The 23,185-nt window shown below is 41.8% G+C and overlaps 1 protein-coding gene across 5 annotated transcripts; it reads left to right on the top strand.

The window, feature by feature from the left end:
* Positions 1-100: 100 nt before the first annotated feature.
* Positions 101-16,597, top strand: PEX2 (peroxisomal biogenesis factor 2). 5 transcript variants are annotated; one of them, XM_061439047.1, is made up of 3 exons: positions 122-306; positions 13,228-13,324; positions 15,307-16,597. In XM_061439047.1, exon 3 carries the CDS (start codon positions 15,324-15,326, stop codon positions 16,239-16,241), a length of 918 nt encoding a protein of 305 aa, XP_061295031.1. In that variant the 5' UTR covers positions 122-306; positions 13,228-13,324; positions 15,307-15,323; the 3' UTR covers positions 16,242-16,597. The 5 variants fall into 5 exon arrangements, 4 of the variants coding, with proteins under 4 accessions (XP_061295031.1, XP_061295029.1, XP_061295028.1 ...); XR_009740858.1 differs by lacking the exons at positions 13,228-13,324; positions 15,307-16,597 and adding an exon at positions 1,341-4,642 and having other exon boundaries at positions 101-306; XM_061439045.1 differs by lacking the exon at positions 13,228-13,324.
* The last annotated feature ends 6,588 nt before the right edge of the window (positions 16,598-23,185 follow it).

Below are 23,185 nucleotides of genomic sequence, written 5' to 3'. Positions count from 1 at the left end.
GATGCGGATTTCCCCCACGGCCAGCAGACCAATCAGCGCGCGGGTGTCCTCTTCGGCCCTTCGGCTCGTCGGCTCTTCGGCCCTTCGGCTCGTCGGAGTTCGGCGTTTCGCTGAGCGTTAAAGCGTGGTTCTCGTTGGTTTAGTTCCACTTTTTTTTTTTCCTAGGCACTTCCGGGTTCTGCGTCACTCCGCAAACCCACGAGTTCCGGAAGCTTGTGGACCGCAGGTTCGGCTTGGAAAAGCCAAGCTTCCCAGAGGTGTTTCAGAAACAGTTACTCGGAGCGGGGCGTTTCGCAGACTCCTAAGGTCAGTGTCGCCCGAGAGAGTCGGAGTGTGGACCTGCGGTCTTGCTTACAACTGGGAGGGCGTGGAGTTTCACGACCTTGTAATTGTCGCCCTTTGCTTGTTTCCCTGTTTAATTGGCTTCCTGTCTTCCTGGAAGAGGCAGAGTCTGATTTTGGGAAAGGCAGTGGAGCAAACCTAAACGCCTAAAAATAGTCTTAGGATGGCATTCTTAGAAAAAAAAAGGACAGCTAGATTTGAGCTTCCTTTGCGTTCTGGGAAGTAATTTTCTAGAACATACTTGGAAATCGTTTCCTGTCACTTGGTGGTGGTGAGATTTAACCCTTTCGAACGGCTTAAGAATTACTGAGGGTCCAAACTTTTCTTAATATCTGATGGTTCGTGTATAGCTCTGTTTGGTACCAAAAAGTTGAGTAGGCTTAAGTTTCCAATATTTTTAAAAGCCTATAAACTTAAAAGCAATTTTAATTTTCTTGGGGAGAAAAAACTACTGAGAACTTTCTTAGATAATAACTTACAATGAGTGAGTTACATTTAACATTGATACCTGACAAATAGAATATAAAAGTCATTTTTCTTGTGAGGTCTTAAAACTCACTGTTTACTTATTATCTTTAGGTCCCATTTTTCGAAAATACTACATTTAGTGAACGGGCTGTTCACAGAATGAGACTAAGTTGTAGACTGTTCACATCTAATGGTATTGTTATTCTGTGATGTCCCTGGAACACTATATCTGAACAGTAGAAATTATAGGTAGGCTGAGGTTCCATCCACACCAGTTTACAGTCTGAACGCCTTCCCCTAATGATTTACCTTTAGTTAAGCCTTGGCAGAATATTTCAGGATGACCGACTCTTTCTTATCACTGTATCTTCTCCCTCATCTTGCCCATATTATCCATTTCTTGTATCCAGAAACATTAAAGTTGAATAGTCTTGAGTCAGAAGGAGATTTGGAAGAAAAGAAAGAGTGGAGTTAGGAATTCTTTATTGACAATACAAGTGAAAAAGAACCTCTTATTTTATTTTTCTTAGAAATGGGGGAAAAAAACAGAAGAGGACACAGCAAAGAACATGCTAGACTGAATCAAGAGAGTTGAGTTTCTACTCCTGACCAGCTCTGCCTCTTGGCCTTATTCTCCTCATTTTTAGAAATTAGGAGGAGCACTCAGTCTGTGGTTTTAAAACTGTTCTGTGGAAGAATTCTTGTAGAAGTGCCCTGGAGTCATGCAGAGGAGAGACAAAGCAAGCTGACCCTCAGCAGTATTTTACAAAAACAGCTTATTCTTTTTTGTTCTGCTTGAAAAACAGTAGTCCTGTTAAGAAAATTAAATTTGTATCTTAGACTACTTAATATATTTCCTACTAGCCTTATAATTTTGTTTTGTAAATTAATTGTTCATTTGTATTCAACTTGCATTCATTTGTTACAGGTTTTTAAACAATAAAATGCATATGTGCACAGTTAATTCATTACCAAAAGTCACAAACCTTTGTGGTTGTATACAGATTTTAAGTTTAATACTTTGTTTTTGATCACAGTTAGTCTTTTTCTCTTTTCCCCCTACTTTTTAATTTTTGCTTGTTTTTGAAGCTCATAGCAGTCTTTGCAATAGGGAGGGCAGATATTTTCCATTTTTGGCAGTTGAACCTTAAAGATGTTAGCAGTTTTACCTAACATCATTTTACTAGTAAAGTTCCAAGTCCTAGCCTCACGTTTTCCCTAAAGCATAAAGTAAATTTTTAGTTTCTTCGCCTTTTGCACGCCACCGTGCTCTGGTTCCTGTAGCACAAGACAAAGCAGTCTTTATTCATGGACAGAAGTTCTGCTCTGAGTCACTGGCCTCTTTCTTCACTTTATTATCTGAGTTGAACAACCTAGAAGCACATTGGACGTTCTCTTTTCTCTTTGCTGTGAAATGACAGCATTTTCACACATTCCATGGTCCTCTTCAGTTCCTTTGGAATGTGGAAGAAACCTCAGGAGAAAAGCCCTGACTGTCCTACTTGCCCCACATCTGTCATCCTGGCACTAATTTCTGCACGTGGGAGCAGGGAAGAGGGTGTTTAGCACCCTCTGTCCTTCCCTGTGTGTGTGTGTTCAGTTGCTAAGTCGTGCTCAACTCCCTGCAACCCCATGGGCTGTGGTCCTTCAGGCTCCTCTGTGGGATTCTCCAGGCAAGAATACTGGAGTGGGTTGTTATTTCCTCCTCCAGGGGATCTTCTCAACCCAGGGATCATCTCCTGCATTGGCAGGTGGATTCTCTACCACTTGAGCCACCCAAGAGGCCTTCCCATTGTGTACTCTAAATTTCTCACATCTTTTCTCATCTCTGGAATCAAAATGCCCTTTTCTAGATTGCTTTTTATCTATTTTCCTTTTTTTTTTTTTTTTTTGCAGAGCTCTTCTTTTTTACCTGTTTGTCAATAACATGAGATAAAATTTCATCCAAATTATCTTTTCTTTCTTTTTAACTATTAAAACCTTAAAAAAAAAAAAAAAAGAGCTCTAGAGTAATTCCATTTTGATTGTGCACACCGTTCCTTTCCAGGGTCATGTGAGTTAGCATTGCCTTTACTTCCCATATTACGTGTGTTCATAATATTTGTTTGCACCTCCTTTTCTCACCCCCATATTCCTTTGGTTAATTTTTGACATTCAGTTTCTTCACATGGTTCTCTGACCACATGGAAAGGCAGGGAAAGTAGGTAAGGTGAATTCCAGGCAATGTGGGAAACTTTACCAGCTTCCTTGAATTTCTTCTCCCATCTACAGTCCTGAGAGCTTGACTGGCAGTCTGGTCTTCAGAATTATCTTGAGAGAAAAAATTTTGTTTTGAGTTCTGTGATGTTGAATTTGATCCAAGCTTAGCAAATATCTATACTGACTTCCTTTTGTATGTTCCACCATTTTTCTAGCATTTACTAAATCGCCAGCTTGACCTTAAGCACGTTATCAGACCCCTCTTAATTTTTGACTTCTTAAAGTGGACATAACATTGACTGTGTCATGAAACTGTAAAGAAAACATCTAGTGCCTTCTTCAGAGTATGTATCCCGTGGTACTTTCTCCTCTTCCGTTGCTGATACCTCTGTTCCCTTGTGGCTGTTTTCATATTCTCTCGTGTTCCATAAAATGTGCAATTAAACCTGTGTTCCAATAATCTTGAAGTCATTTAGAGTTGTCTTCTTAGGCAGTTAGATCCTAAAACCTTTCTCCAAATTTATAGAGTACTTGAAGGTCTAGTCGCTCTCTTAAGTTTCCCATGTCTTTTGTTTGTTCATCCTTGGATTGCAGTTTTTGCTGAAGTTCATACTGGTGCTCTTCATCACTTCGTACTTAGTCTCTTAAACAGCCCCATCTGCATGTCCTGCAGTGACATCCTAAGGGGTTTATGTTCATCTTTGAGGTCTGCCGTCACCTGTCCATAGAGGAGGCTGGTGTAGAGCATGGCCCCACCATTCCTCCTTGTGTTATTTCACGCAAGTCATCTCCCTGTGCTTCAATTTCCTTGCTTTAAAACAAAATACCAGAAGAACCTCTTTCATAACATTGTAAGGATTAAATAATTTAATATTTGATTTTTTTGCAAAGGGTACTTAGCTGTAGTGGTCGCTTATTAGCACTCCATATCCAGGAAGTAAGTAGTATAGGTTTACTACAGTTGTAAACTCCCAAATCGTTTGGGTTTGTCTTCCGTCAGGCTTCGCTGTATTTTTTCTGTGAGGATTGAGTCTGTCTCATGGGTGCTACTGTTCTGATGTCTCTACTTTCTTTAGCCTTTTCCTTACTCATGTTTGACATTAACCCTTACTACAGTTGGAAATGACTGTACTTTTACTTTTTATCTTCTCTTCCAGGGTTTTCTAAAATAATTCCCATGATGATTCTAGAGAGGTAGACTTTTTATAAGACTTTTTTTTAACTGCTGAAGAGTATAGTGTAGTCAAATGACTTGCCCAGAGTCACACAGCCTGTTGGTGAACCAGAATATAGAACTAATCGGAACCAGCTTAAGTCTCCTGCCCTGTGTTCACTCAGACATTTGCTCTTTGTTTCCACAGTGTGCTTTCTCCCTCAAAGACTCAGAAGTATCAGTTTTCTGAGAGGATGAGTGCCATGCTTAAAATGTATTTGTGAAGAAAGGCCAAAGTAACGGGAGATTCCGTCCCCAGGTTTAAAAAAAAAAAAGTTTGTGTTACTTCTAGATACCTGAGTAAATATATCGTAAGTGAAATAGGTAAGGTGCTCAATTGTGTAAGACTGATTATAGTGGTGGAGATTTTAGTCTTTGAGTTGAATTCCCAATTCTCTCCAAATAAAAAGAATAACTTACTGTTGTTCATGTGTTTGAAAAATATGTGCTATTTGGAAGTGTATCCTTAAGATACATTGTAGAGACATTCTGTTATATACCCACTGCTGCTGCTGCTGCTAAGTCTCTTCAGTCGTGTTTGACTCTGTGCGACGCCATAGACGGCAGCCCAACAGGCTCCGCCGTCCCTGGGATTCTCCAGGCAAGAACCCTGGGGTGGGTTGCCATTTCCTTCTCCAATGCATGAAAGTGAAAAGTGAAAGTGAAGTCGCTCAGTCGTGTCCGACTTGTAGCGACCCTATGGACTGCAGCCTACCAGGCTCCTCCGCCCATGGGATTTTCCAGGAAAGAGTACCAGAGTCGGGTGCCATTGCCTTCTCCGCCAAATGAGCACAGTTGGGGTTTATATCATCAGATACCTATAAGCTATCAGGACTTCGTTTATATTTGATGAACGAGATGAACGAAACAGCAGTGACATGTCACTTAGCAAGGCTATGGCAGAAGTGGGATTTGAACTTACAGTTGTTGATTTCTAGGCCTGTTCACAGTGCCAGAGGTCACAAGGGTCTAATGGGTCCCCGCCATAGGTTTTTTCCTCTTTTGCTCATCTTTGCAGTGCGTTCTGGGAATCAACGTCCTGTTAAAATCTCTCTTTGATGCATGTCCCATTTATTAGTATTGATTCCAATACAATGGACAGTAAATCTATCTGACTACACAAAGGAAATAAAATAGTAGGGTAGAGGTTCAAAGCTTAAGATCTCAGGTTGTAGAACTTTATTCGTATAACCTCCTAATGTGAAATGCCACTTAAGATTAAAAAAAGACACAACTAAAAGGCAGAAATGGTCCCATCCATTTATATCACCAGAACCCTTAAGACCGTGTGGCAGCAACATTGTTGTACTGAAAATCAGTCGATGATTGTGGGTCTGGAAAAGAATAGCCTGGCAGAGAGTGTGTGGATGGATTTGAAACGTTAGCGATTGCTTGGGAATCACATGTTTCTGCTGACAAAGTTTGCAAAGACTGTAAATTTAAATGTAGAATTTTTGTCAGCAGTATGCATTGACAAACATGCCTAATGGTAATACATCTAGTACTGAGCATCTTGAAACAGGTCAATAATAATGTGTTTATTGATAGCAGTAATGCCGGAGATGTTACTTGGTATTATAGCTAAAAATCCATGTTATGCCCTTAATCATAATTACATTAATATTGACAGGCCCTTGACAATACCCACATTATTATTGATAGATTTCTGTCAATAACATGTTTTTAAATAAAATATATTCATTCATAATTTGTACAATACTCAATAAAAGCGCTGGAAGACGTCCTGAGAAATTCTTCCCACTGTACTGAGATAAAAAGTCCTTCGTTTTGGAATGCAATATAGATGACAAAGTTTTATTTGGGGAATGAAAAGCTTAAAAGGAAAGCATGAGTTATTTAAGGGATAAGGTTATATATCGCTGCTCTCAGTAAACGAATTTTCAGTTGTTTTTTCCCTGTGAAAGAAAAGCAGTGTGACATGTCTAGTGATAAAATGTCAGCAGGAGACCTTTTTAATAGTTTTATAGTGCTCAATCATTTTGTCTTAAACATATTTATGTGACAAGTTAATCACAGTAACCCTCGTAGATGCTATACTTTTTATCTGGTCTTGATTTTGCCTTAAGCATCTTCTTCACATGTCCTTAACATAGTAGTATCCTTCACTGAACGTGAAGTTATTTAGTGCCAATTTTACTTTTAATTGTTTTTATAAGTCTTTTTGCATGGCCATAAATGTTTTCCCTGGGTTAGCTTTTCAGAATCTTAGTATAGTCAGGGAAACGGGGGATGGACAGGGAGAGATTGATAGGGTTGTGCATTAAAAGAAGGAGATATCATTGCAGAGCAGGAAAAAGCATCACCTGATTTTGTGTTTCTGGAAAAATCAATTTGAATTAAATCTGATGGTATTTGTTTCAATTCAAAACAATCCCAACTTTTAAAAAAAAAATTAGTTTGTATTTTTTTAAACCATTTACGTTTGAGCTGCTTTTGTGAAACTAAATACCAACCTACAAGAACCAATAATAATACAATTTTTAATATTTAAATTTTTGAAAGTAGAAGTAGACCGACCAGTAGTAGGCCTTGGATAGCAATAAGTGTAGCAGAGTCAGGAAAGCACTGGTTTCCAGAAGAGTTGGAGATTTTTGATTCAAAAACATGAGGATACTGTAATCTTTCTAATTTTCATAGTTGTCAGTGAAGCAGGTCAACTTACTAAGACTTGTTCAGAACGTTATTAATCAACACCTCAGTTAAGGTCCTTGAATGGTCACAGGAGTCGTGTGACTCAGGAGTCCCCAACCCCTGGGCCACCAACTGGTACCAGTCTGCGGCCTGTTAGGAACCCAGCCGCACAGCAGGAGGTGAGCAGAGGGGTGAACAGTGAGGCTGCATCTGCCGCTGCTCCTCATCCTTCCCCATCACTTGCATTGCCCTCTGAACCATCCCCACTCCCATCCGTGGAAAAGCTCTTCTGCATAACTGGTCCTTTGTGCCAGAAAGGTTGGGGGCCAACTGCTGGAACTGGTCCTTCAGAATTGCAGTTTTCCTTTTCTTAAACTCTGCAATCAGGTTAATCTTTTAAAATTTATGTCCTGTTAAGTCCCTTCTGTTCAGTGATTACTCATGGCTACAAAACCAATTTCCTTAAAACAGAGTCTTTTTTGCAGGGGGTTAAAGCAGCGGCAGCAACTCTTCAGCCAGTCTCTCCTGCCAAGCCATTCTGCTCTGGTCATAGCAGACAACTTCTTTCTTTACTTCCGAACAAGTGCAACCATGTTAGTGGGGATTCATAAGGATGCAGCTCCCGTTGAAACCCATCTCCCCATGTTTCCCAGGTGGACCATGGCTGGGGTCAGTGCTTGCATATTTCTGCACTTTGTATGGTATTAAATCCAAGTTTTCTCTTTTCTGCCCCAGGGAGTTTTGTGATCCTTCATAGTGTTTTCGTATTTTGAGATCCATTCTTTTCTTCACAGATCAGTGGCTAGTCTTGATTATTGTAAAGTCCTATTTCTTTAGAAATGCCTTACTAAAAGGAAGTTAACTAAGAGTTAACTATTTGGATTGAACCCCTGAAATGTAAGAGAATGCCAGGCATTTTGTGGGCACTCAGTAAATATTAAATTGAGTAGCAATCTGTCAGATTTAGAATTCACTGAAAACCAATCTTCTTCCATTAGATTGAGAATAACTTTATGTGATCTAAAGGCACTTATGGCATTTTTTTCTGTGTCCTACACCTACTTCAGCCAAATATTATTGTCCAGCAGTGGAGGGAAGAAGTTCCATAATCAGATGAATTAAACTTGTAGTTACTCGATCTCATCAGTTTCTTCTACTCCTGAGCAGTGCCCTTCTCTAAAGCCCAATATCCTAGAATAACTGTACCTGCTAGAAAGAGGAGGGGAGAGGAGGAGGAACTGAACGGAGCATGTTGATGGTAAACCAAGGTTGGATGCTTTTCTCAGACTGCCTGTACCAGGCCCTGTTTGGTGAAGCACACTCGAGTTAGATGCTCTCAGTGTGCATTCTGGAGAGGTTTCTTTGCTTCCGGATAAACAGGCAGAGCCATGTGGATGGAGGTGAGACAGCCGAGAGAGCAGGTCACTCTGGGATCCCCCCATGCTCTCAGGATGCCCACCCCAGCATCTCCTCTGATATGATGCATGAGTTCCAGTGGACCACATTTCTGCCCCTTCCCATCTGACCCCCACACATGCCCACCTCACAGTGACATAATGTTCACTGTGTAACTGCCAGAATTTATATTTTAATGGTGTAGCAGTATTTCCTGGAGGGACGGGGGTGGGAATCCTTTTACCACAGGTTGGTTGAGGCATTCAGTTCAGTTCAGTCGCTCAGTCGTGTCCGACTCTGCAACCCCATGAATTGCAGCACGCCAGGCCTCCCTGTCCATCACCAGCTCCCGGAGTTCACCCAAACTCACGTCCATTGAGTCGATGATGCCATCCAGCCATCTCATCCTCTGTCTTCCCCTTCTCCTCCTGCCCCCAATCCCTCCCAGCATCAGAGTCTTTTCCAATGAGTCAGCTCTTCGCATGAGGTGGCCAAAGTACTGGAGTTTCAGCTTCAGCATCATTGCTTCCAAAGAACACCCAGGACTGATCTCCTCTAGAATGGACTGGTTGGATCTCCTTGCAGTCCAAGGGACTCTCAAGAGTCTTCTCCAACACCACAGTTCAAAAGCATCAATTCTTTGGCTCGCAGCTTTCTTCACAGTCCAACTCTCACATCCATACATGACCACTGGAAAAACCATAGCCTTGACTAAACGGACCTTTGTTGGCAAAGTAATGTCTCTGCTTTTTAATACGTTGTCTAGGTTGGTCATAACTTTCCTTCCAAGGAGTAAGCGTCTTTTAATTTCATGGTTGCAATCACCATCTTCAGTGATTTTGGAGCCCAGAAAAATAAAGTCTGACACTGTTTCCCCATCTATTTCCCATGAAGTGATGGGACCGGATGCGATGATCTTCGTTTTCTGAATGTTGAGCTTTAAGCCAACTTTTTCACTCTCCACTTTCACTTTCATCAAGAGGCTTTTTAGTTCTTCACTTTCTGCCCTAAGGGCGGTGTCATCTGCATATCTGAGGTTACTGATATTTCTCCCGGCAATCTTGATTCCAGCTTGTGCTTCTTCCAGCCCAGCTTGAGGCATTAGATGAGTAATAATGAAGATTTCAGTCTTTTGAAATGAGATTTGGCAAAATCAGCCGAGTCTTTTTCTTCTAAAGCTCATCCCTAGCCAAAGTAGCAATAATGTACTGCCTGCCTGTTTCCAAACCACTTACACAACATTGTCTGCTTTAATCGCAGCAACATCTTGAGGTAGCCAGGTAGCCATTCATTTCCAACTCTTAGAAGAATCTACTGCTAATGATTTTTTTGAGATGACTTAGCAGCCAAGAGACCAAGCTGGAGCTGGAGCCCGAGTCTATCTGATTTTAAACCTAGTCTTTCTACTCTGTCCCAGTCGCCTGAACAGGATGACAGGGCAGTAGGAAGGCTATGCTCCTACTTTAACACACTGTGATGGGTAATAGACAATGCCTGTTCTGTGTTTACAATGAAAAGAAGTCACAGAAATGACTAACATGTTGGATACTGAAACCTAAAACAAAACAAAACAAAAGAAACAAATTATTCTCCTGGAAGAACAGTTTAATAATAGTCTTTTGCTCTAGTAAAGAGTCTTCTGTAGAGAGATCAGGCCCAACTGTTCTTAATCTTCACCGAAGCCAGGCCTGGGGTGAAGAAGAGGAAGGAAAAAAAAAAAGTTAAACTGTAACAGAAGGTATAAGAGAATTTTCTGATGATAAGGATTGTTAAATATTGGATTGGTTAGAGAGTGTGTTAAGTCTTCCTTCCTGGCAGCCATTTAAAATTCCTGTCTTTACTAACTGTACTTAAGTATGATTCCTCCAGAAATGAGGGATTTGAGATTAGTGACTCCTGTCAGAAGCCAGTCTCTCTGACCAGTTTCTTCTGTATACAAGTAAGGAACCTGAGAAGAGAGAGCTGCCCTCAGACTCCAGTTTATCAGCAGTGTTCAATCTGAACATTGATTCACTACCAAACTACTCACTCCACCACATATGAGTTCAACAGACCTTTACTGAGCAACTACTACAGCTGGCGCATCTTTGCAGTAAGTTCTGTAAAGATTACCAAGAACTGATTGTGACTCTAACATCTGAAGATACATAAGTTGGCACAACTGGCGCCCTTAACACATGCCATAAATTTCATCTGCTACGCAACTGAAACGAAGAAGGAAACGGCAGCCCACTCTAGTATTCTTGCCTGGAAAATTCCACAGAAGAGCCTGATGGGAATCTGTGGGCTCACAAAGAGTTGAACACTACTCAGAAACTGAGCACGCAACTGAAAAAAATTACCAATCCATCCGGTTCAGTACTGGGGGCAGGGATGGGGTGACGGGAGAAGGCTGAAGTGTTGAAGTTGATGTCCAGTACAGCCTGAGCTTTTCAAGAGTACTTTGACAAATAAGAGAACTTCCTTTGTCTTGTTGACCACAGGATACAAAACCTGGGAAACATGACGAGTTGTCCAGACTCACAGTAGAGGAATTGTATATACCATAATTTCACCTATCCTGAATGATTATAGAATTTTGCATGAGGAAAAGTGAGTTAGGTATCAGTCTCTGTGGATGGCAGGTACCTTGAGAAGCAGCTATGAGGTAGTTTCCCTTGACTAGTTTATGGTTAAGTTAGGGAAAGGTGTATTCAGACAACTAGAGTGAGGACTTAAGCACATGGCACAGACAGTTGCTGTGATAGTTAAAAATAGTGACAGTGGGAATTGGGGAGAGAATTGTGAAGCAGAATGTTGAAATAGGATTGCAGTGTACTTGAGGGTGGCAGGAGGAGATGGTAGAGAAGGTAAGTGTTCCAAGTACGTGAGAAAAGGCATAGAGGCAGGACCAAAAGAGAGTCAGTTAAAATTTCTTTGGTTTTTCCTGGTCGTCTAGTGGTTAAACCTTTGCCGTCATCCAGCCCAGGGAGTGCAGTTCCATCCCTGGTCACGAAGCTAAGATCCCACAGGCCTCTCAGCCAAAAAAAAAAAAAAACAACCAGAACATAAAACAGAAGCAATAATGTAACGAACTCAATAAAGACTTTAAAAAATTGTCCACAACAAGAAAGTCTTTTAGAAGTAAAATAAACTCTTCAGTGAATAACTGGTTATATGGTTAAAAAGAAGGACACAGAATTGGGCTAGAATCTAAGAAGTCTGTACTTTATCCTGGGGTCAGTGAAGTAAGAGATGATTTGGTAAATCTGAACAAATAATTTTACAGATTTTGATTTGCCTATGAGGTTTTTTTAAATACTGTTTTAGTTGTGTTTTTTTTTTTCTTTTTTTCTTAATTATGTTTCTTAAATACATCAGGGTCTCTTTCAGTGAGTTGGCTCTTTGCATCAGGTGGCCAAAGTATTGGAGCTTCAGCTTCAGCTTCAGCATCAGTCCTTCTGATGAATATTCTGGGTTGATTTCCTTTAGAATTAACTGGTTTGATCTCCTTGCTGTTTCGGGGACTCTCAGGAGTCTTCTCCAGCACCACAGTTCAAAAAGTGTCAGTTCTTTGGTGCTCAGCCTTTATTATGATCCAGCTCTCACATCTGTATATGACTATTGGTAAAAACATGAAAATCCCATGGACAGAGGAGCCTGGTAGGCTGCAGTCTATGGAGTCCTGAAGAGTCGGACACGACTAAGTGACTTCACTTTGACTTTTCACTTTCCTGCATTGGAGAAGGAAATGGCAACCCACTCCAGTGTTCTTGCCTGGAGAATCCCAGGGACGGGGGAGCCTGGTGGGCTGCCGTCTATGGGGTCGCACAGAGTCAGACACGACTGAAGTGACTTAGCAGCAGCAGCAGCAGCAAAGACATAGCTTTGACTATATGGACCTTTATTTAATTACATAAATGACACTTAAAGAAGATTTTAAATTGCATAAAATGTGAAAAATAATCACTAATGATTTTTTTTACATAAAGATTGAAAGTCTTTCTCTGTTGAGATAGTTCTGAAACTTTATGCAGTGTCTAAGAATCTTACAGTACCATGTAATTCTGCTGCTGCCTGACTTGTCCATCGATTGGCCTGCTTCCTTTGTGCAGACCCAGGTTGGCGTCTTCATTTGCATCCTGAGCACCTGAAGAGCTAGGATACGTTGATGCTCATAGACTTTGTGAAATCTGTGAGTGGTCTCAGTCTCACAGGGACTACATAGTAGCAGAAAGAGAAAACTGAATCAGGGTGAGATCTGTAAGAGCCTCTGCAGATCTGTGGACGAAAACCAAGCAAAAAAGGCAGGAGGACTGGCATGCAGCATTGAGCTGGGTGGGTGACAGGTGTGCCCACAAAGTCGTGAGTTTTGCCCGGAAATGGACGAGCCCAGTCATTCGCAACATCACCAGGGAACTTGCTAGAAATGCAAATTATTGGTGCCCATTCCAGAGGACATCAGAAACTCTGGAACTGAGGGGCACAGTCTAACAAGTCCTGCATGTGATGGTGATTAATGCTCAGGTGTGAAGGCCACTAGACTACAAGCACAGAGAGACAACAGGACTGTGATACACAGACCCCAGCAGAGAAAGCTTTGAAAGGTCAAAGGTTGGTGATGGCAGTGATCATGACCCATGAAACGCTACAGTGACTGGAGAAGGAAACCAGGGGAATAAGATTATATTGTACAAAGAAAGTTGGATGTGCTGTGAATGGGCAGGACTGACCTATCTTTAGACGACTGTCTTCCTGATCTTAGCATTTAAATAGATCAAGTAGATTTAAAATAGATCAGTCCCATCGGAGGGGCTCACACAAAATCTCCTCCCCAAATATCTCTCCCATATATCCTCAGAACTTCCTACTGAGCTTTTCCACCTAGCTGTCTCATAGGAGCCTCAGCTCTCTAAAACTGCCCAGATTTATTATCTTTCCCTTCAAACCTATATCTCTGCATATGTTTCCTATTTCAGAGAATTGAACTACCATCCACACCATTACTCAAGTCAGTTATTCTTGGCTTACTTCTCACTGAGTCGTGTCCATCCTTCCACCTCAAAGCTTTCAAAGGTACCTATTTTTCTCCATCCCCACTGATACCCTTCTAATTTAGACCATCATTAGTTTCTCACTAAATCATGTTAACAATCATCTTAATTGGTCTCTCTGCCTCCAGTCTTTCAGCCTCTAATCCATTCTCCATGTGGCTAGAACACGCTGTTTAAAATGCAGAGTTGATCAGTTCTTTCCTTACAGCTATGTGGTGTCTCCCCATTACCTTCTTGATAAAATGTAGCCTCCTCAAAGTCAGCTTTTACCATCAGTCTTACCTTTCCAGCCTGATCTTTTGTCCTGGCTCCTCCCATCCTCAGCACCCACTGTTCCCTCTGTAGGAGTGGTTTTCTTACCTATATTTACCCTCCTGACACTGCCGATCCTTCCTGACACTGGCTACCTTCAGAAGATCTTGCCTCTTCCGTGAAGCCTTCTTGGACCTTCTAGTTGTAAGCACGATGTTCTTACGTTCCCCTTGCACATCACCTTTCACATCTTGTAATTGCCTATTTATTATTTTCTGCAGTACACTCGGAGAAGGCAATGGCAACCCACTCCAGTCCTCTTGCCTGGAAAATCCCATGGATGGAGGAGGAGCCTGGTAGGCTGCAGTCCATGGGGTCGCTAAGAGTCAGGCAAGACTTAGCGACTTTACTTTCACTTTTCCCTTTCATGCATTGGAGAAGGAAATGGCAACCCACTCCAGTGTTCTTGCCTGGAGAATCCCAGGGACAGAGGAGCCTAGTGGGCTGCCGTCTATGGGGTCGCACAGAGTCGGACATGACTGAAGTGACTTAGCAGCAGCAGCAGCAGTACACTCTTGCTTCCTCCCTCTTCCCAGTCACTTGATTATGATCTCCACAAGGGTTGGGACTGTGTTCTCCCATTTTATCACAGGCTTCTGACACATTGCTTGGGGAAAAGCTGGTGAGCAACAAAAATATGTTGAAAGATGTGGCGATCAGCAGTCAAGATGTGGTAACTCAAAATCGTTTGAAAGGTTATTGGGTAGGAATTTGTATTTTCTACCACTCACCCACTCCAGACTTTCATCCTGTTTCTTGTTCCACTCATCTTGAATTTGTGGGAAGCATTCTCTAAACCAAGAACTGGGCTATTTGCTTAGAATCAACTGTAAAAAGACTCAGTCTTTGCTACAGGGTTTATCATCCAGTGGAGGAAATCGACAATTGCAAAGTAGTTTATATACAGTAGGGACATAAAATCATGAAAGAGGAAGGACAGAGAGCTAAAGAAACAGCTAGAGAGGCAACTAAATTAGAAGAAGTGGTCCCTAAGCTAGTACTTAAAAACTTAGTTGTTTAGTCACTAAGTCACTTCCGCCTCTTTTGCAACCCCATGGACTATGGCCCACCAGACTCCTCTGTCTATGAGGTTTCCAGGCAATGTGAGTTTTCCAGTTAGAGAATGGGAGCAGATTGTTCCAGGTGAAGGGAAAGACAACAAATGTCCAGTAGTGAACAAGAGAAGGGAGCACTTTATAACTAGAGGGTGAAGCATGAGGAAAGCAGCCTTAGGGGTCCACTTGGGAAGGCTTGTGTTTTCAAAGTACCGCAGTGTGGGACAGGCACTGAAGGAGGCAAAAGGGAAGACGAACAGTAGACGTCATCCAGTGGGGAGCTCAGAGCAGCCAGAATGAGAAAAGGCTGAGAGGGGACAGGGTCATGAACGGATAAAAAAAGAGGGGCGACTCTGTCCTGACCCGTTTCCTTCCCTACAGCTCTTGGCTAGCGCGAGGCAAGGGTTTCACAGGATTCCTGTCTCTCTCCATTGTCACCTGTGTGTCACAGTTTTCCAGCTCTAAGTTGGGAAGACAGTACAAGATTGGGACTGTTCGATGATGTTTTCTTTTTGTGTTGGCGGGGAGGGAGTTAAGTTTTGGGGCAAAATGAGGATTGTAGCCCAGGAGACAGCATTTTAGGTAGCTCTGAGAAACTGCTCCGTCAGTGATGGTTTCTGATTGTACTTCTTCCTAGAGACCTTCAGAGAAGGCATGGCTTCCGGAGATGAGAACGCAGAGCGGACGAACAGAGTGCTAAGAATCAGCCAGTTGGATGCACTTGAACTAAACAAGGCCCTGGAGCAGCTCGTTTGGTCCCAGTTTACTCAGTGCTTCCATGGATTTAAGCCAGGGCTGTTAGCCCGCTTTGAACCAGAGGTGAAAGCATTCTTGTGGCTTTTCTTGTGGAGATTCACCATCTACTCTAAAAATGCCACAGTGGGACAGTCAGTGTTGAATATTCAGTACCAGAATGATCTTTCCCCAAACCTGAGCTACCAGCCACCAAGCAGAAATCAGAAGCTCTGGTACGCTGTCTGTACGATTGGTGGCAAGTGGTTAGAAGAACGATGCTACGATTTGTTTCGGAACCGTCGCATCGCATCCTTCAGGAAAGCCAAGCAGTGCATGAATCTGGTGGTCGGACTTCTGAAGTTAGGCGGGTTGATTAATTTCTTGATCTTCCTCCAAAGGGGCAAGTTTGCAACTTTGACCGAACGTCTCCTGGGCATCCATTCTGTCTTTCACAAGCCCCAAAGTGTCCGAGAAGTGGGCTTTGAGTATATGAATAGGGAACTCCTCTGGCACGGCTTTGCCGAGTTTCTAATTTTTCTCCTCCCACTAATCAACGTCCAGAAGTTGAGAGCCAAGCTCTCTTCATGGTGTGTCCCACTGACCGGAGCCCCAGGCAGCGACAGCACGCTGGCAACCAGTGGCAGACAGTGTTCTCTGTGTGGGGAGTGGCCCACCATGCCTCATACCATTGGCTGCGAGCATGTCTTTTGTTACTACTGCGTGAAGAGTAGCTTCTTATTTGACATGTCCTTCACTTGTCCTAAGTGTGGCACAGAAGTCCATAGCCTGCAACCCTTGAAATCGGGCATTGAGATGGCAGAAGTGAGTGTCCCTTAGAAACTAAAGTTGTTCCTCCTAGAAGAACTGTATTCTGTCTAAATCCTTAGCATGAGTCATCCTGAGTGTACTACTTAGATATGTTTTATGAGGACACGTGCTTCTCAGCCACTGCCTTCTGTTCCTTCCCAGGCACAACTACATTCTACTCGCACTGGAAACCACATGATCCTAAATATGTGATATAAATGGTAACATGCTATTTTTTTTTAATCATTGTGTTTAATTTTTAACGTCAAGAACAATGGACAGTTTTTGGTGGTTTTTTTTTTTTTTTAACAAATGACCACTAAGAATGTGCCTTCATTCTGCCACTTCCTGGAAAGAGTGAGACTAAAAATAAAAGATTATGGAGACTCTGGGCTGATTGTACATTTATTTTCAGAAATGACACCAGAAAATTATACAATAACAAGAGTAAGACCTGTTGTTTGAAACCTTCAGTCCCAATGTCCCGATTGTAATTGTAAGCTTTTCTCTGAAGCCAGCTTTTAAGGGGTTCTGTCTGCTTCATTCTCAGAGCTAATGACAGCCACCAGAGGCTCAAGACTTCCATCATACCAGCTTCCTGATCCCACTGGCCAAAGAGCTTCTCGCCTAGTAGTCTGGCACCAGGAGCCCACAGTCTGGTCAGCCTGAAATTGTGTGCACATTCCTAAACCATGATGGAGAAATACTGTTCCCAGTCCCTCAGCTGGATGATGCTCCATCACAAACACCCCAGGAACCTAATACAGGACAGGAAGCATGTGACCACAGGGGCTAGTTAGGAGCATGGTGGCCACTGGGCGGGGGAGAAGTGATCTTGACCAGTCTCCGTTTGCCTCTATCCTGGAGGTCTACACCGGCCCCTAATTTTACCAGTGATCTAGTCTGGCAAGTACGTTAGCAACTGAATGGTCATCTTAGATTGCGGATTTGAAAGGATGAAATAAGGTCAACAAGATTTTGTTCTACCAACAATTTTTTTACAGTGTGATTTTGATAGCAGTTTCTGAGCAGGTGCCCACATTGTCATAATTTTAACATGAAAACACAACACGCATGCTAACAGTTGTCAGTATTATGGATGCGGGCGGATACTTTCTATAGACCCTCATGGCACTTAGTACAAAATATATATTTTTAAATTTAATATCTGCTGCCCCCGCTAAGTGATATCCCCCCATGAGGTCAGAGCCTATAGCTCTTCTGCCCATCACTGGATAGTCAGACCCTGCCGCATGTTCCAGGGTACCGAGACAGTCATCTTGTGAGCCAGTGGTGAAACCTATCACAGATTGGGTTCTGTGGTGGGAAAGGGTTTGAAGTACAAGATACTCATTAGGGAATCCATGCCTGTGAAAGCAAATGGTGAAGAAGCAGGAATAAGCTGAAGGAAACTTGTCCAACCCAGAGGAGAGCCCTGGAGCATTTTGAAGGCCTGGATGTCCTAGGTGGAGCCAGAGCAGTCAGGCTTTTGACCTCCACCTGTCAGATGCTGGCAGTGGCCACTCAGGAGGGCACAACCTCAGGCCTGGCAGCTCTGTTCCTGAGGCAGCCTGCTGCCCTGGTCCATCCCCCCCACCCTACCCCCACAGCTGGGCCGCAAAGCCATTCCTAAAGGAAGGGCCAGCTGGGTATCACACCTGACCCTGTCTCTCCATCCTTTTTCTTCATAGTTTTCCACATTTGTTTTTCCTGCTTGTAAGGATTCTTGGCAAAGAGCGCACTGAGGGCAGCTGGTGTGCAGCTTCTCATCAGTGGGTGACGTGAACATTGAGTGCCACCTAAGGGAGCTTCACCTCACCCCAGAGACAGGCCTGCTGGCCAAGCTGCAATGACAGGCCCAGATGCCACCTAGTCCCTGCTGCCCCAGGGCTGCCAGGGGACTTGGTTGAACGCTGGTGCTTCTGTTCCCGCTCCCCAGTGGCTGCAGGGCTCCGAGTTGATGACCACTGGGTCGTATCTAGCTACATCATGTGTTTCCACTTTAGCATTCAGAACCCAATATTCAGCCCTGAGTGTCCTCCTTTGGGAAAATAACTTCTACACTAACATTGTTCTTCTCCCTCCCATGCACCTTGTTCTCAAGTCAGGTTTGCTCATTGTGTGTTTAGTGTGTCCAACTGGCTTCAGTGACCGTATCTAAAAGACATCAGTCCAGGTGAACACAAGCCATGACCTCTTCCCTCATTCCCAGCTCCCTGCCTTCAGTACTTAGTGTCCGTGGGGTTTGGACAAGTTTATTTAACTTCCCTGAGTTCTAATCAATTTACCCAACCTATGAGATGGACATTTAGTAATGTTGACCTCTTAAGCCTGTAACTGAGGCTTCCCTGGTGGCTCAGATGGTAAAGCGTCTGCCTGAAATGCGGGAGACCTGGGTTCGATCCCTGGGTCGGGAAGATCCTCTGGAGAAGGAAATGGCAACCCACTCCAGTACTCCTGTCTGGAAAAGCCCATGGACGGAGGAGCCTGGTGGGCTACAGTCCATGGGGTCACAGAGTCAGACACAACTAAGCGACTCCACTAAGACTGTAATGGGGAATTAAATAGCGTATCATTCTTTCAAAAATTATTTCTCGAGGCCTTACAGGCATTCTTTGGTACTCGGATGCATTCATGAATAAAACAAAACCTTGGCTTTCATGGAGTTTACATTCTTGAAGGGGTGATAGACAATAAACACATGTAAGATCGTTTCAGATGTTAGAATACTCTGAGAAAAATAAAATAAACTAAGAGAATGGAGAGTGAAAAGGGATGCTGTATCAAATTACATGCTCCTGGAAGTCCTCTGTGAGAAGCTGAAGTTTAAAGAGATCTGAATGAAAAGAGAGAGAAAGCCAAGCAGAGGAGGGATGCCAGGATGAGAAAATGGCAAGTGTCCCAGGTCTCAGATGAGCATCCATCACCTGTTCTGAGAAAGCAAGAAATCAGAGCAAGCAAGACTGGGACATGAGGCAATGAGATGAGGGGATACGGGCCAGCCCATGCAGGCCACGGTGAAAAAGTGCCTGAGTTTATTCCAAGTATGTGGTTTTTCTGGTGGCTCAGACAGTAAAGGATCTGCCTGCAATATGGGAGACCTGGGTTCTATCCCTGGTTTGGGAAGATTACCTGAAGAAGGGAATGGCAATTCACACCAATATTCTTGCCTGCAGAATTACATGGACAGAGGAGCCTGGCAGGCTACAGTCTGTGGGATCATAAAGAGTCGGACACAACTGACTTTCACACACACATTCTATGTATGAGGAAACCACCAGAAGACTTTAAACCAAGAAATGGCATCAAACACATTCTTTTAAAGGATCACAATGACTGATGTGTGTAGAGTTATGAGTAAAAGCAAGAAAACAAGTTCAAAGTCTACAGCAAATAACAAGCCACCATTGTTACAATTTCTATTAGGCTTGTGGTACATTAACAGCATCACTCTCTGAAATGGTCACAGACATGGAAACCAGCAAAGCCATGAGAAACTAAAATAGATGTTGATAGATTTCATGCACCAAAGTTCTACCTATGGGGTGGTTCCTTGAATCCCCATTTAGAGGCTGCTTTCTTTTAACTATATTTCTGTGAACTTTCACACCAGGTGAAAACTAAGAGATGCGAGACAGAGGACACTGGTAAAATGCAAGCCTGTTTACAATAACAAGAAATAATAGAAAACTTGATATCAATGGGGAAAAAAAACCTTAAAAACTAATCTGGTAATATTTAGAGTGGACCCATGGACTTTGAAGAATAACTGAATAGTAATTTTGGCTTGGAGCTTCCCAGGTGACTCAGTAATAAAGAACCTGCTTGCCAATGCAGGACATGCAGGTTTGATCCATGGTTGCAAATATCCCATGGAGAAGGAAATGGCAACCCACTCCAGTATGCATGCCTGGGAAATCTCATGGACAGAGGAGCCTGGCGGGCTACAGTCCGTGGGGTTACAAAAGAGTAGGACATGACTTAGAGACTAAATGACAACAACAGCAAAATTGTGGCTTAAAATGACCTTAGATCATCAATAAAAACTACCATATAATCTGTATCATTTGATTAAGGAGGCAGTGACATTAGCATTGTTTTATTTGAGGAAGCCTTCAAAATGTGTTGGTACTCAAAGCAAAAACTTGATTCATTTGGAACATTTGCTTTTTAAAAAGCTGTTTTTCCTAACAGCACTCCCTAAATGAAGTGTTACTCTATTAAGAAAAGATATTTTCAGCAGCAGAACAATTCCAAACAGACTTTTTAGCCAAGCCAGTAGGCCATATTGTCTATAGAACTGATGCTCCATGGTTCTCTGCAGCTAAAATTAGTGTGTAGAGTAAATTTTATATGCATCGCCACCAGTAAGTTGGCAAGTATTTCGAGTGTATTTTTTTTTCCTTCAAAGAGTATGTAAATCATGTAACAAGACAGAATAGGCTTTTATGTTTGCAGGTCATCTCTTATTTTTTCCTCAATTTTTAAAAAAACAAATTTTATGGTTTTTAGAATGTCATTTTAAAAAAAGGAAGCACCATTTTGAGCAAGGGCCTTCATGGAAACCTGTCTTCGAATTGTTATTCTGGCAATTAAAACAAGTCAAATGAGGTTAAACCAAGTCACTCCTAAAGCCAGGAAATCCAAGTGTACAATATTCAATGGGTAGTACTCTTTCCTTCTCATTAGCAGTAAAGTAACTTCACATTAACAGGTTTTGGGTCATGCCACTGCTGAAATCCGCAAACCAATAAAACATAAATCTATTGAAGTAAAGCTGAATTTAAAATCAAATGGATGTGGACATGTTTATACCACTGACCTTAAGAATCTGTCTCAAGGAAACAATAAGATTTTAGATGTAAATTTATTGAAATGATGTTCAATATAGCGCTATTCATAATAATAACAAATGTTCAAAAATAAGGAAATGAGTAAAATGGTATAGCTGTTTAATAAGTCAGTGTTATAAATACCATGGAAAAAAGTTTATGTAAAAATATACACAAATAATTTTATAACGGGAACATACTTACAATATACTATTAAAATGAAAGGATATAAAGTACAATGTGTTCTCAATTTTAAGATAAACATGCACATATATCTTACAATCAGTGTCTAAGTAATTCAGTTTTGCTTTTTTTTTTTTAATACTTTTCTGTATTCCTATATTTTCTACAAGGAGCATGTAATACTTTTTAATCACAACAAAGCAAGTTACTTATTTCTTTAAAATCTCCTGGCCAGCTTCGCTTCAGTTCAATTCAAAGGTAAACATCTGCACAGCTTGTAAACAAATCCTTGAACAATATGAATTTAGGAGATATAAGATCCTAAAAACCTTAGAGTACCTATTTTTGCATTACAATAAATAAAGTGTGTCTTTTTTTTTATGGCCAACTGCCTGCAACTCTTAAAACAGTCTGAATTATTTCATGCATTTTTAAATTACATATTAAACCTCTGACTCATAGCATATACATTTTTTTCAACCACTTAGAAATATGTAGGCAACAAAAAGGTAAAAAGTTCCCCAGACCCTTTTCCAAAAGTACTTGTATGATACTTATAAATACATGTAACGTAGTTGTAAATGAAAGTGGTTTAGTTACTTTAAAATATCTAGAACTAGTACAGCAGATCAAGACAAATGACATAAATATATTAGCAATTCACCTAAGCCTGTAAGGTGACCATATATCCTCAACTAAGAGTCAAGACAGAGTCTGACCCAGGATTTTGTATTCCTTCCAAATGTGGACACAGAAATCCTGCATTTCTAAGATATTTTTATGATCTGGTTGCCAATAATACAAATGAACTGCAGCTGGTACTTTATCTAAACAGTCACAGTCCTGAATTAGCTGACTCAGAGGCTTTGCCGTCTTGTAAGGTGTCAAGGATGGTTCCCTGGTAAATATATTCCCTAAGCACTCAGGAAATAGCATCTTTTCCTAACAGCCTCTTTTCTTTCAAACCCCTATCAATTTGTAAGAGTGCCTTTTTAGTCAACAAAATTCTAAAATACAATTGTTTTCCACTCATGGAAATTATAGTTAATTGCTTTAAAAATGCTTAGCTCCAGACCAAATACAAAAGGCAGATAAATTCTTTGAGAGTGAGAAGTGGAAGTCACTCAGTCATGTCCGACTCTTTGAGACCCCCATGGACTGTAGCCCACCAGGCTCCTCTGTCCATGGGATTTTCCAGACAAGAATACTGGAGTAGGTTGCTATGTCCTCCTCCAGGGGATCTTCGAAACCAGGGATTGAACCCAGATCTCTTGCATTGTGGGCAGGTTATTTACCATCTGAGCCACCAGGAAAGCCCCCATCTAATATTGTACGCAATATTTCTTAGTGCCCCTTCTCAAAGTGACCAGAATAGTCCTCAATTTCAGTCAGATGACTCTCTCAAATGTCAAAATAGGCTATGAAGATAGAGACTGTATCTTGCTCATTATTTTGTGACACTGCAGCCAAAAACAGTGACTGGCACGTTGCAAATGCTCAGTGTTTGAAGAAGGCAGGAGACTTTGGGGTTTGATCATGAAGCTTTTCACAAGCATGGAGCTGAACAACTAATGGTATTATTGTGAGAAGATTTCTACATGCATTTCTGTAACACCATAGAGAAGCCAGCACCCCCAGTTTGTCTTTGTGGTGAATCTTAGGAGTACCATTTTTAATTTAAAATATTCTGTGGTATTCTTGCTTTGAGGGAAAACAGTTGGAATTCAGGAGCACAATAAGAGAATTAATAACTTTTCTTTGAAAATGCATGCAATTTTGGAGCTGTCAATTTCAGCTATGTCTCTTTAAATACTTTTTCTTCTAGAATCCAACTGGGTAGATGAGATTTTTTTTTTAATTCCATTATAGAAGTAATAGCCCTGTTTTGGTGTTTTGTAAGCAGATAATATTCTGCTAGTGACTGTCTTTGCAGTAATGCATTGCTCCGAATTTTGAATT

This window comes from Bos javanicus, chromosome 14 (genome assembly GCF_032452875.1).
Source record: "Bos javanicus breed banteng chromosome 14, ARS-OSU_banteng_1.0, whole genome shotgun sequence".
NCBI lineage: Eukaryota > Metazoa > Chordata > Mammalia > Artiodactyla > Bovidae > Bos > Bos javanicus.
The sequence above is the reverse complement of the archived record's forward strand: the minus strand, read 5'-3'. Positions and strand labels throughout refer to the sequence as shown.